This window comes from Panthera onca, chromosome E3 (assembly GCF_046562875.1).
Source record: "Panthera onca isolate mPanOnc1 chromosome E3, mPanOnc1 haplotype 2, whole genome shotgun sequence".
Taxonomy (NCBI): domain Eukaryota; kingdom Metazoa; phylum Chordata; class Mammalia; order Carnivora; family Felidae; genus Panthera; species Panthera onca.
Genome location: NC_138354.1, coordinates 22,978,161 through 22,992,068, shown reverse-complemented (window position 1 = coordinate 22,992,068; position 13,908 = coordinate 22,978,161). Strand labels below are relative to the sequence as shown.

Sequence of the window (13,908 nt, the reverse complement as noted above, 5' to 3'; positions counted from 1 at the left end):
GAGCGTGACTGAACCACCCAGGCACCCCGGGATCTACCATATTTTTTAACGGCCATATTGTACTCCGTAATATGGTGGACACCACATTACTTATATTAATTTGTATTTGTTATTTGACCAATACCCTATTGATGGGCCTTTGGATTGTTTCCAGTTTTTTGTTTGTTTGTTTGTTTGTTTGTTTTGTTTTTACGATGAGCAGTGCAGGTATAAACGTTCTTGGGCACTTCAGTGAGGATTTCTGTAGAATATTCTTAGAAGTCGGGTTTTCAGGCAGAGGATGTGAGCATTTTCATTTGTAGTAGACGGTGCTAAATCGCTCTCCAAAAGGTTATGCCAATTTATGCACCCTCCAACAGTGCATGAAAGTGCCTCTTAGAAATGTCTTTTAAAAGATAAAATACCTATTGTTAAGCCATGAAGCACATTTCAAATAATTGCTGAAATTCTTCCAGCTGAGGGGTAAGAAAGTAGAGTCCCAGAGAGGACGGAAAGGTCTTGGGAAATGTGGGAATTCAGTGTATCAAAAGGTGACATTTTGGATCAGTGGGAAAAAGAATGGCTTATTTAAGAAGCGGTACAGGCATAATTGAGTGGCCGTGTGGAAGGATGCCAAGTTTGATTCTTAACTCACATCTTACACAAAAGTAAATTATAGGTGGGGTAAATTACAGACGAAGTAAAGATTTCAAAGTAAAAATAAGAAAGGAAAAGGTTAGACATTTTTTTCACTTTGTAAAAACAATTTAGCCTTTGAAAAGGGGAGTGTATTTATGAATTGCTGATTTAATTAAGAAATGCTAGGGGCGCCTGGGTGGCTCAGTCGGTTAAGCGTCCAACTTTGGCTCAGGTCATGATCTCGCAGTCCAGGAGTTCAAGCCCCGCGTCGGGCTCTGTGCTGACAGCTCAGAGCCTGGAGCCCGTTTCGGATTCTGTGTCTCCTTCTCTCTCTGCCCCTCCCCTGTTCATGCTCTGTCTCTCTCTGTCTCAAAAATAAATAAACATTAAAAAAAAAAAAAAAGAAATGCTATAAAAATTAGGGGCGCTGGGGTGGCTCAGTCGGTTAAGCGTCCGACTTCGGCTCAGGTCATGTTCTCATGGTCTGTGAGTTTGAGCCCCACGTCGGGCTGTGTGCTGACAGCTCAGAGCCTGGAGCCTGCTTCCGATTCTGTGTCTCCCTCTCTGACCCTCCCCCGTTCATGCTCTGTCTGTCTCAAAAATAAACATTAAAAAAAAATAAAAAAATAAAAGAAATGCCATAAAAACTAGACCTAGTAGACGCCATACAGTGGTACCCAACACGGATGAAGTAGAAGTTAATAAAGAAAAAAGTTTTAGGATGTACACATGTCTGGGAGACTGTGGTTAAGGACAGCGATCCTGTAAGTTGTATTGTAAATGACATTGAATGAGAAAATAGTACACGTGTGGCCCCTAAACCTGGTGAGCTCTGGGAGAGCAAAGAAAAGGGAAGGAAATGTTGTTTTCTGTTTCTTTATTTTATTTTTTTATTGTTTTGAGAAAGTTCGGTACCCGCCCAAAGCCTCAGGTGTCCCAGGAGAGAGACGATGAAAACACAACATCAAAGCAAATGCTTCAGCTACAAGTTCTAGTAGACAGCAGCCGCTCTGTGCTTACTCCCTCCGTGCCTCTTCCCACTTGCGGCATCTCGAAGTCTGAGTCTCTCTTGGGCTGCTCCCGGAGGTTTGTGGTAAAGTCCCTTTTCCTGCCCTCTGTAGTTGTACTGCCGCTCGGATCAACCCCCAAAGACGCCCCTTTGTACTTTTCCCTTTTATTGAGCCATCACCAGGGTACTGTGGTCAACGAAATTAAGTGGACGGCCCCACTGCCCTGAAGTTCAAGGTTCCCATTATTCTGCACCTGCGGGGATCACTGATCTTAAATTTTAGTGAAGGTTCTGGAGTCAGGCGGACCTGGCTTCAACTGCTATCTCTCCCGCTTTCTAGCTGAATAACCTCACACAATTTCAAATTCTCCATTTCCTCATCTACAAAATGGTGATAAAATGGTGCTACCTCCCAGCATTGCTCTGAGGATTGCTGTTATCATTATTATTATGGTTTCGCCCCGTACTTGGCATTTAGAAAATGCTCCATGTCAGCTGTTTTGGCTACTGTTCTTTCTCCTCCCTCCTCCTCCTCCCCTCTTCTCCCTCCTCCTCCTCCTCTTCCTTTTTTTTTTTTTTTTTTTTTTTTTTTTTTTTTTGCTATTTTAAGTGCCTTCTCACCAATGCCTGTAGAGATAGATTGATCTGGTGTCAGGGTTTAGGAGTGCTCCGGTTCACTCATTGCCATAGAGGTAAGCAAAGTGGGGGCTCAGGGCCACTGGACCCAGACTGCCTTCATTCAAATCCTGTTTTTGCCACTTCCTATGGTGTGCACCTCAGGCAAGTTACTTTCTTTGTAAAAGGAGGATAATAATGGAACCTATGTCACACGGTTGTTTTGCAGATTAAATGTATTAGTATTTGTAATATCTGTAAGGAATGTCTGGCTTATTGTAAGTGCTACACAGACATTTGTTACAATAAATACAAAATAAATAGTCTCACTTAGATATGTTGCTTACCCTCTGTGGATCAGGTCCAGGGTAAAGGAAACAGTAGGCTGAGAACCCTCGTGTGCTGTGTGCCTATGAGAAGCATTCTGCGGATCCGTCAGTGTTTGCCTTGGCTTCTTTCTATTTTCCTTTGAGAATCAACTGGCCAATTTTGAGGGAAGAGCCACAACTGTTGAGAAGCTGACACTGTGGGGGCAATTTCTGAGTCTCTCTTCCTCTCTACATTTGATCTTTGTTTTTTAAAGTTTATTTTTGTTTATTTTTGAGAGAGAGAGAGAGAGAGAGAGAGAGCGCACAAGTGGGAGAGGGGCAGAAAGAGAGGGAGACAGAATCCCAAGCAGGCTCCGCACTGTCAGCGCAGAGCCCTATGTGGGGCTTGAACTCATGAACCATGAGATCAGCACCTGAGCTGAAACCAAGAGTCAGTCAGACACTTAACTGACTGAGCCACCCAGGCGCCCCTGCATCTGATCTTTCTAAAGCTTTGACTTATGCAACTTCCAGGATAGGACCAAAGACACAGGATGAATGTACTGTTGCTGTTTTTGGGTTTTTGTTTTTGCTGTTTTGTTTTTAACAGTGGGCATAACTGATGTTTTACAAAGGGATGGGTGAAAAGGCAGCACCTGGCAAAAAAGCCTTTTTGCTAAATCGATGACTTTTGCACACCAATGGACACAAGCTTGCTTGCTGGTTGAATAGAATAGTGGTGATTCTCATTTATCCAGCCGGAGTGTCCTGGGTTTGCTGCTGTCCTCGATTGTCTGCATTCTCTGATGCCACTTCTTCACTGGGTCCCGTTTTCTCTAACTTTGTATACAGGAATCACTCCTGCAGCGGTCACCAAGAGTAAAAACACGGGCGTACCTCAGAGAGGTTAGGGGTTCAGTTCCAGACCCCTGCAGGAAAGCAAATATTGCAATAAAGAGAGTCAAATGAAGTTTTGGGTTTCGCGGTGTATATAAAAGTTATGTTCACGCGATACTATAGTCTGCTAAGTGTACAACAACATGTCCGTAAAAACGATGACATCCCTCAATAGAAGCTTTTGTTGCTAAAAGATGCCGCCCATCATCTGAGCTCTCAGTGAGTTGTAAGCACCGATCGCAAGGTTGCCATCACATAGGAATGAAAAACTTTGAAATACTGTGAGAATGGCCAAAATGTGACCCAGAGACACAGAGTGAGCAAGTGCTGTTGGAAAAGTGGTGCTGATGGACTTGCTCGATGCCAGGTTGCCAAAACCTTCAATTCGTGAAAACACACGAAAAAACCCGTGGCCCACAATAGAGTGAAGAACAATAAAATGAGGTGTGCCTGTAGTTATCAGGGCTGTGTGAGCACTGTCTCCCAGGGGCCAGGCTAAGTACTGACTTGGATTTGTTTTCGCAGCACTTCTAGGCGACTCCCCCCATTTCACAGATAGGACACTGAGGTGCAGAGGGTCGTGCTGAGGCAGACGCCGTTGGGGCGCATGGCCTTGCATTTCACTGCGTTCTGCCCTGACTCCGGCCTGGCAGCACCTGCATGTTTTTGCCTGAGGGCTCGCTCTGGCCCTCGGCGCATTCTGTCCACAGGTGTGCCGGGCTGAGGTGTGGGGGCTGGGGGATTTAATGCCCCCGCTCCCAGTCCAGGAGCAGCCCTCAGCCAGTGAGAGATGGGAGTTGGCTTGGGAACGCATCCTCCGTAGGCTTCCTTCTCCTCTCTGTCTTACTTCGCAACCCTCTACCAGTGTTCCTGAACTCGCCTCTCAACTGAACGATTCGTACTTCCGCCCGCGGCTTAGGACCTGCTTCTGGGAGATTCCCAAACAATCGCACCAAGATCCTCACTAGATCCAACAGCCTTTATGTCTTCATCCTCCCTGTGGCCTTTGACACTATCGATGGCTTGTCGTATCTCGAAAACTTCCCCTTTTTGGGTTCTGTGACACCTGGTGAGATCGTCTCTGCTCTCGTGGCTACTTTCCTTCCTCGTTCACTGGTTCTTCTCTTTTCTTTGGCCGCCCGATTTTAGGAACCTCCAGTGTCGCAGTATTTCAGTTGCAGATGATGGTTCTGCAACTCAAAAAATACATTACTTGGTCACTTAATTGGGAATCTCGGGTATGTGGACTGGCTTCAGGGATGGTGGGATCCAGGTATTCAGGTGGTGACCAACCGTCTGACTCTGCCTGCATCATGACTCTGCTTTCCCGTGTATTGTTTTATTCTCGGGCATGTTCTTCCCTGATGAGGCAGTGGTAACTGGCGGATCCAAATTTATTTTCCAGCAACTTCCATTAGCTGCATCAATGCAATGGGAATACCTCATACCTGAGAGTCTCTGTAGGAATTTTCAGTATCGTTTTCATTGGCCTGTGTTGGATCGTGTATACATCCTTAAACCAGTCTCAGTGGCCAGGAGGATTCGGTATTCTTGTCGGCCAAGCTGGGTTACCTAATCACCCTGGGAGCCAAGATAGAGTTAGGTCTGTCTGAACCACAAGGACTGAGAGTGGGAACAGGTGGTTTCCCAAAGAAAAACCAGAGTGCTGTGACATGACGGGATGGATGCTGGCCCGGCAGAAACATCGGATGTCCGAGTGCCAAGTCTCTGGGCCCAGCACTCTGCTTTTCTCTGTCTCTGTGGATTACCTCCTATTTTTGCTCTTGCAGACTCTGAACTCCTCTCTCCAGTCCTGACTTCACTTCTGAGTTATAGCTTCAGTTTCCCCATCCTCTTAAGTTAGGCATTTCCATTTAGTGGTACCATTCAGACCTGAAATTCAACATGCCCCAAGCGTGGCCACCTCCCACCTGGTCCTTTTCCTGACGTCTCTGTTTTTAACCATGGGGCCACTTGGGTTTCCATCTCTTTGCCCTCCCAGACTGGTTTCCAGCCATATTATGCTTCTTCTGGTTCCTTGAATGTTTTACACACTCTCTCTGGGTTTTTGCATGTGCTTTTCCTATTCTGGAACCCCTCTGGCATGCTCTTTGATTGGTGAATCCCCCTTCCCACCCCCCGCCCCCTGCTTTGGACCTTAGATGCTGCTGCTTCTTTTTTTTTTTTTTTTAACTTTTTTTTTAAATTTGGGAAACAGAGCATGAGCTGGGGAGGGGCAGAGAGAGAGAGGGAGACACAGAATCTGAAGCAGGCTCCAGGCTCTGAGCTGTCAGCGCAGAGCCCAAGGCAGGGCTTGAACCCATGAACCGTGAGATCATAACCTGAGCTGAAGTTGGACACTTCACCAACTGAGCCACCCAGGCACCCCTGGACCTTAGCTTCTAAGGGACTTCTATCCTGATTACCCTTCTCTGCCAAGTCTGGGTTAGATTTGCTTCCTCGTGCTCCACGACCACTTTGCTTCTGACCCAGACTTTTAACCGACCTGTTCTGTTGTCTGTCTTTCGCCTCAGAGCAGGGCCCTGTCTGTCTTGTCTGCCATTACATCTTTAGCAGTCCGGACTTGTAATTATGAGCCTGTGCTAGTGTCTGACAGCCAGGGCTTGAATCCATTCTGGCCCCCTTCTGAGCTGTGAGAACGTGGGCATGTTCCTTCAGCTCTCACCACACCTCAGTTTTCTCATCTCTCAAATGGAGATAACGAAAATCCGCCACTCACTGAGTGGCCGAGAGGAGTATGTGGTGATCTCGCAGAAGTGCTCAGCCTGGTTCCTGACGTGCGGTAAGCATTGAATGAGTGCTAACTATGATTATTTCTGCTTACTAGGAATATTACTGTACCTTATCCAGTGTCCAGCACATATAAAATTTTATGTTTATTTACTTCTGAGAGAGAGAGAGAGAGAGAGAGCGCGCCAGAGTACAAGTGGGGGAGGGGCAGAGAGAGGGGGAGACACAGAATCTGAAGCAGGCTCTAGGCTCCGAGCTGTCAGCACAGAGCCTGACACAGGGCTTGAACTCACAAACCAAGAGATCATGACCTGAGCCAAAGTCAGACACTTAACTGACTGAACCACCCAGGTGCCCCTAATTTATTATTAAAATTTTTCTTAATGTTTATTTATTTTTGAGAGAGAGAGCATGAGCAGAGGAAGGGCAGAGAGAGAGGGAGACAGAATCCGAAGCAGGCTCCAGGCTCCAGGCTCCGAGCTGTCAGCACAGAGCCCAGTGCAGGGCTTGAACTCACGAACTGTGAGATCATGACCTGAGCTGAAGTCGGATGCTTAACCGACTGAGCCACCCAGGCGCCCCTAGTGTCCAGCACATATAAATTCTCAGCCAATGATAGGTCTTATTATTGGTCCAGAACAGAACCCGGAAGCATAGTGGGGTTCACTGGATAGTTGAAACTTGCATTTTAGAAATTTGAAGAACAAAACGAAAAGAGTCTTTGACGCTTCCTTTGCTGCACATCAGTTAGGAGTAGCAAGCTCATTATTTCCCTCGAGGTGGGGAGGGCAGTTTCCGTTGGGGGCTGGAGGCCATCCCCATTGTGGAGGGAGGTGGTCTTGTCTGATGTCGCTGGAGGGCCCGGTTAGGTGGAGAGTCGCAGGCACTTGTTTGCCTGTTTGATCTAAGGGGGGTGGCCGTGCCTCTCCTGGGGAAGAACCTCATTAAGGTTAGCGAGGGGTGTGTTTCCGAGGAGTTCCAAGGGCTGCCTGGGGCTGCCACACAAGGTGTTCCCGTTTTCTCATTTTGTCTCAAGTAGATGTTGGTGCTGTCTACATGATGTTCCTCCTTCTTGCTAGCTGCGGGAATGGGTCCTCCTCGGGCCCTGCCCTTGGCTTGAGCCCTTCTCTTCAAACGCTGCCCAGACATCATCCTCGCCATCAGCAAGAGCGGCACCTTCTCTCTGGCTTATCAAACATCCGCTGGTGACAGTGTGCTAGCACTTTGCCTGCTTCAGGGCTGCTTTGAGGATGAAAGGAGTTACCGGGCACCCGGATCCGTACTGTGAGCCTGTGGCGGCCACGAGCCGCCTGTGGTTCCTTCCACTGAAATCTTAAAGTTAAATAAAATGAAGAAATTCAGGTTCTCGGCGACACCAGTCACATTTCAAGTGGGCGATGCAATGATTCCGTCCTTGCCCCACCTGCTCCTGGATGGTGCCGGTCTCCATCAGAGTCGCACGCCGTGGCTCGCGGATCCGCTGACTGGATTGCAAACAGAATTGTATGGAAACACAGCCGAGCCTGTTTGTTTCTGTGTGTGTCATCTGTGGCTGCTTTTGCGCTCCCAGGACAGAATGGAGTCGTGGCAACAGCTACCGTGTGGTCTTGCAGAGCCTGAAATAATCACTCCTTTATCCTTGAAGGAAACGTTTGCCGACCTCTGGTCTAGAACATTGCCTGACACTGGATGCTGTTAAGTAGATGATTTCTATTTTTTATTTATATAAAAATAACGTAACTTTACTTCTCTAAATAGCCTTTCCAAGTAGGTCTCGTTCCCTCCATCCCGGATGAGAAACTGGGACGGGGATTTTATACCAGAACCTCCAGGAGGTCAAGACCTCCTCAGTCTTGTATGTCATTTACTCTGCTGTCTGGGGCAGCGCCTGGCCCACAGTAGATATTCCGTACATGGGTGGTGTGCAAGGAATGGGTAAATAAATAAATTCCTGACTTTCTGAGCAGAAAGAAAAATCCGATCAGCTCCATCGTACCGATGAGGAAACAGAGGCCCTTCAGAGGGACGTTGCCTGGGCAGGAGGTGGCACAGCTGGTGTGAGCGTAGAGCTTGATCTCAGGCTGAGGCAGTCTGCGTGTTTTCTAAACCTTCCGTTCCACCCCTCCGCCCTCTCTGGAAGCTGCCGACATGCAGAGAGGGTACCTCCCCTGTCCCCGCTGCAGCCAGACATTTGTTTATCGCACCCTTCCCCCCTTGTCCAGCCGCTAACTTCAGCTGCTGTGTGGCACCCTTGGGCTTGACGCTCCCTTTCTCATGCCATGTCACCACGAAGCTCTGCTGCTCTACTGCTGAGGCTCTTGGGTCCAAGTAGGTCGGCCAAGCTTGAACGATCTCTCTCAGCCACTGCAGCCCCAGCGTCCGAGTCAACACCATCTGTGATTTGATATGCTTGTCTCAGCAAAACAAAGAGGACCGGGGGGGTATCTTTAGCCACGACGCCAGAGGCTGAGGGAAACTGTGTTTTTTGAAGCACCTTCTCAGATGGCTTCTCCCGGAAGTGTCTGCTTGAAGCGGCTTCCCGCTGAATCACGTTGAAGATGCGTTCAATGAATCTGGTCTGTCACTGCTCACAGCCATCACGTCACAGGATCCCATCTCTTTGCACTGGGAGTCGTTTCTTTGGGGCTGTGAAGACTAGAGCCACTGGGTCTTTCATGGCCTGGCTTTATCATCACGTGTTTATTTTGCACGTGCTGTGGCGCTGGGCCGCCGGGTTTTGAGTCTTCCTGCCTTCTCCTACCTGCTGCTACATAATCTTGGATGAGTTCATTCACCTTCCCCTGCCTCACTTCCTCTTCTGCATAGAAAGGACAACAATGAGACCTACCATATGGCTGTTGGGAGGATTAAAAGAACCGACCCGTGCAAAACATTCAGAATGGCGCTTGGCTCACGGTACCTGCTCCAAAAGGGATGATGATGGTGGTGCTGGTGGTGGTGGTGATGATTCCCTGTTCTGGATCTTTCATTTCCAAGGAGCAGGGGCTATGTATTGCCTGCCTTTAAATCTCTCACTAAGAGTTGGGGGTCTGCAGAGGCCTGGAAAGGGAATTAACAAGGGACTTAAACCCAGTAGGGATTGCTGGTAAAGTGGAGAATAAAGTTTGCCTTTTACTCATGAGTCAATTACTCATTCACTCACAACGTGCTCGTTGAGTATTTTGCGTGTGCCAGACATGGTTCTGGGCATGAGGATACAGCAGCAAATGAACCAGACAAATCCCCTGCCCCCTTGGACTTCACATTTTACTGAACTCGGGTCCATCGGCCTTGTCACCGTGGGAGAATATGGACCCATTGGTGCTATAACTTCTAATTTGGGGAAACGAAAGCCAGCAACTTGGATTTTTAAAAATTGTAAGCTCTCCTATCTTACACGTATTGGCAGTGGTTTCATATCGTTTTATGAAGCACAGCGCAGAGGGAGCCCAGGAGCCTGAGGGCCACCAGTTTGCAGCCCCTGCTGTGAGACATGCCTGCAAATGGCTCTGGGGCGAGAGGTGCCTCTGCTCTGCAAACCGGCAGCTGTCTGACTTCATTCAAGGTCAGTGGCGCAGAGTGCCTCCTTCCTCTCTCACGTGCGGAGATTCTTGTGGTCTTTTCTGCCCGCAGCGCAGATGATGCTGCTATGCTGCAGACTGTGGGCAACGGGTCCGAACACTTCGTCTCTCATCCTTCCTTTGGACAGCAGGTGTAGCTGGGTTCCCAGCCCCCAAAGAGCAGACAACAAGGGAGACAGAAGCAGCTTCCTGGTTATCGCCTGCGGGAGGCATAGGATGGTGGCCCAGATGCGGAGAAAATGCGCTGGGTCGGGGAAGAAGCCCTTGAAGCCAAGGAATTGATGCGGAGAAAATGCGTTGGGTCGGGGAAGAAGCCTTTGAAGCCAAGGAATTAATTATCTTTGTTGCCTGACTCTTTTTTAAAAGTGGAGAATAGATCTAAAAGCCTGTGTGGGAAGGACTGGGAATAGGACTGAGGTGCAAAGAACTTTAGGGTGCAGTCAGGAACAATTTCTAGTAGCAGGAGGTTTCTGGAGAGTGAGTGGTGAGGTTCCCGGGAAAACGTGAGAAATAGTCATGGAGCTACTTTTTGTTTGCACAGTGTTTGCTTTTACGTGTGGTTACCTGTAAGTGGGGCATGTGCCCTCTGGTTTGCCTCAGTCCCCACCACTCCCTATTGCACCTTATCTACATTCTTGACTCATTTATGCTACTGGCCCTGCCTTCAGAGGACTTAGGACTAGTCCCCCCTACTCTGAGGAAAGCTGCACGGCAGAGTGCTGAAGGCAGTGGGCTCCGGGCTCAAACCCATCTGTCTGATCTGCCTTTTACTAGTGGTGTAACTCTGGGCAAGTTGCTCTCTCTGTGATTATACCTGCAGGATCCTAGCAGCAAACAGAAATCACTTGGGTGGTTTGAGTGAAGAAAACTTGATGGGATTATTTAACATCTCTCAGGAGGAAGAAGCAAGTGGAGGAAATAGTCTGGGGTCTATAGAGCTGAGGATGAAGGGACCACCAGCAGGTATGGTTGGTCTGGAGGGATGCGACTGCTTCCCACATGGCAGAATCAAGGCAAGGAGGAAAGGGAAGAAATACCCCAGCCTCTCTCCTCTCCAGTCACCTGTCGGTCTCACTCATTGGCTGAGCCCAGTTGGAAACCCAGAGGCAAGGGGAATTGGGTTGATTCTGCAGGGGTCAGCCTCCCAGGGCTCAGAACACAGCAGTCAGGCGAAGAATGGATGTGGAGGGAAGATGAGGGGAAACCAGCACACTGATCCTCAGTTTCCTTATCTTGAAAGTGGAAGCGGGGCCCCGGGGTGGCTCCATCGGTTAAGTGTCCGACTTCGGCTCAGGTCACCATCTCGCAGTTTGTGAGTTGGAGCCCCGCGTTGGGCTCTGTGCTGACAGCTCAGAGCCTGGAGCCTGTTTCAGATTCTGTGTCTCCTTCTCTCTCTGCCCCTTCCCCACTCACTCTCTGTCTCTGTCTGTCTCTCTCTCAAAAATAAATAAACATTTTTTTTTAAAAAAAGCAAGTGGAGGAATTAATATGGCAGCCTGCCTCAAATGGTCATTGGGAGGGTGAAAGTACTCCCTCAGGGACATGCCTAGTAGATAGTAAGTGCTCAATAAAGCTGAGGCTCGGTGTGGGTCTCAAGCTGTTCCTAGGGAATAAGGGTCCAGAGAAGAGGGTTCTTCACCCTCCTTTCCCTGCAGTGGTGGCCTGGAATGAGTGCTTCGTTTCGAGGAGTATGAGCTGGAGGTATAGTGGGTAAGAACAAAGACTCTGGAGTCTGAGAGCCTGGGTTCTAGTCTGACTGTCACTTACTGACAGGTTACTTAGCTTCTCATGCCTCACTTTCCTCATCTGTAAAATGGGACTATTAGTAGTTCCTACATCATTGACTTGTGGGGATTAAATGAGTTTATCTATGTAAAGAGCTTAGAACAGTGCCTGGCACATAGTAGGCATTTTATCAATATTGTTAGTTATTGTTGTTGCCATCTTTCTCCTCCTCCTCCCCTCCTCCATCATCATCATCATCATCATCATCATCATCATCATCACTTATTACCATGGTGAGTTGGTTAACTCCAAGCATAACTGACCTGTTGTCAGTAGAAAATTCCCCACTGGATGGAGTCCACCCCACCCTTCCTCTCTGGAGCCCCATTGATCATACCATTATCTTCTCGTCCTCCCACAGATATGATATTTCAGGGAGTGATTGATAGGTGTGTGTGTGTGTACGTGGGGAAGGGTGGGCTTGTGCCTGACTCTGGGGACACGGTGCTTTGTTATGCAGAATAGCTTGCCTGTCATCCCACTACGGTCCCCTTCCTTGAAAAGTTCCAGGCTATTTTTGAAGCCCTCATGGCTCACATGTTCCTTTCTGCATCATGTCAATGCCAGTACAGAAAAATTGGAACCTTTTGGCAGAGTATAAAGCAAAAGAGATTTCAAAGTGCATGGAGGGTGAGTGTAGCTCAAATGACAGGGTATTAAGACGTGACAAGAATACTGAGTTTTGAGACTGCAGGCAGCTTGTGTGTTTGTATTTGGACCTTGTTGGATTTCTTGGGAAATCAGTAGAGTGTCAAATGTTAGTGTCATCTCTAAGGAGGCACCAAAGGGTAGAGGCACCTCTCAGCCCTTCACGTTTATATGTTCTAGAAGGATGGTGGGAATGGAGAGGGTGGCTGCCCCAAGTCCTGGGCTCTGGGGCGCGGGGTTCTGCAGATACGAATGCCTGGTGATGGAAGGAAGCACGTCGTTGCTGGATGTCTGGGAGCTTTGAAACTGTGCTGCTGACAGTAAACTGTGCTGCCGACAGTTTTGGTGACTGGCACCAAAACACATGCGTGTGAAAATGTGGATCTACAAGGTAAAGGCACCAAACCCACCCCGTTTGCACATTATTTACCCTTCCTCTCCTTTCCCCAAGGGCGAAGTATGACTTTGGAGACGGGAAGACCTGAGGTCAAATCCCTCCTCTGCCTCTTACTGGCTCTTTCATCTTTAGGATGCAGGGAATCTTTCTGAGGTATCGTTTCCTCCTTTGAAAGGATTGTGGCAACCCTTGCAAGGTTAGAGACCGCGGTGGTGCAGGACCCCTGGGTCTCAAAAAAGTGTTTGCCGAACCGCTCTGTTGTGTTAAATTCTCCCAGTGGTCCGAGGGGAGGACAGACAGACCTTTTCACAGAGGAGTTGACGAGGCACAGAGTGGCTCGTCCACAGCACAGCGTGGGTAAGCGATGGAGCCTTTGGGAGGCAATATGGAGTAGTGCTTGGGGCGTCACCAACCTCTGGAGCCCTGAGAGCAGGTTTTTTACGCCTCTGTGAGTCTCCGTTTTTCTCAAATGCAAAATGAGGGATAATCATAGACTTGCTTTCTCTGGTTCTTTTGAGGTTTACCTGAGATAGTGCTATAAACACAGCATGTGCTTGGAGTATATAGTAAGCACTCAATAAAGTTATTGCTATTGTTACTAGCAGTAATAGGGATAAGCAGTAGTAGTTATTGTTGTAGCTGTAGTTATTATTGTCATAGTGATAGAATCGTTCCATCTTCCAAGACTCGTGTTGGTTTGTGAGTGTTGACATCTCAGAGGACTGCAAATCTAATCTTTGTTCTTTTTCTCTCCTTCTCAGGGGATGGACAGTGTCTAGTGATTCTTTGATGCTTTTTCTAGGACCACCACCCTCTGCCCTTTTCTGCCCTGCCCTGTGTCCTGGGATGGACTTCTGTGCCCTGCATCTCCCGGGCTCTTTTGCTGGCTGACTTTTGCCTCGGTTAGGCCAGTGGGAGGTGGCGAGCAGAGACTAGAGGGCAGGAGGGGGGGAGATCTCGAGGTACTTTACGCCCCCTCCAGCCCCGCACGCCTCCCTTCTGTCTCTGGCCTCCTTCTGCAGTGACTGCTCCTGACCAGCGGCCCCTGTTCCTTGGTTCCAGCTCTTACTTGGCTGTTGTCGATACCGTTTCATGACATGTGGTGTGACAGTATCCCACAGTTGTTCGTGTCTTTAATTGAACATCCAGGGTGAATTCCATTTCCTACTGAGACCGCCGACAGACCAATAAATCTATAGAAAAACAACAATGCATTGGATTGTTTCCATTCTAAAAAATCAAGCAGTACAACAGTTTTGGAAAGAAGCGGCAGTTTCTTACAAAGTTAAACACAGAATT

General features: G+C 48.3%; 1 protein-coding gene across 5 annotated transcripts in view; it reads left to right on the top strand.

The window, feature by feature from the left end:
- Positions 1 to 13,908, top strand: part of PRKCB (protein kinase C beta) — a 331,373-nt gene that overhangs the window by 104,428 nt on the left and 213,037 nt on the right. The window contains exon 1 of one of the 5 annotated variants that reach the window (XM_078440467.2): positions 7,447 to 7,892. The exons of 2 other annotated variants lie outside the window; for them this stretch is intronic. In XM_078440467.2, coding sequence (XP_078296593.1) covers positions 7,547 to 7,892 — 346 coding nt within the window. In that variant the 5' untranslated portion in view covers positions 7,447 to 7,546. Of the gene's footprint in view, positions 1 to 7,446; positions 7,893 to 13,908 lie in introns of those variants that run through there. 2 more of the 5 variants (XR_013552994.2, XM_060649732.3) reach the window with 2 other exon arrangements.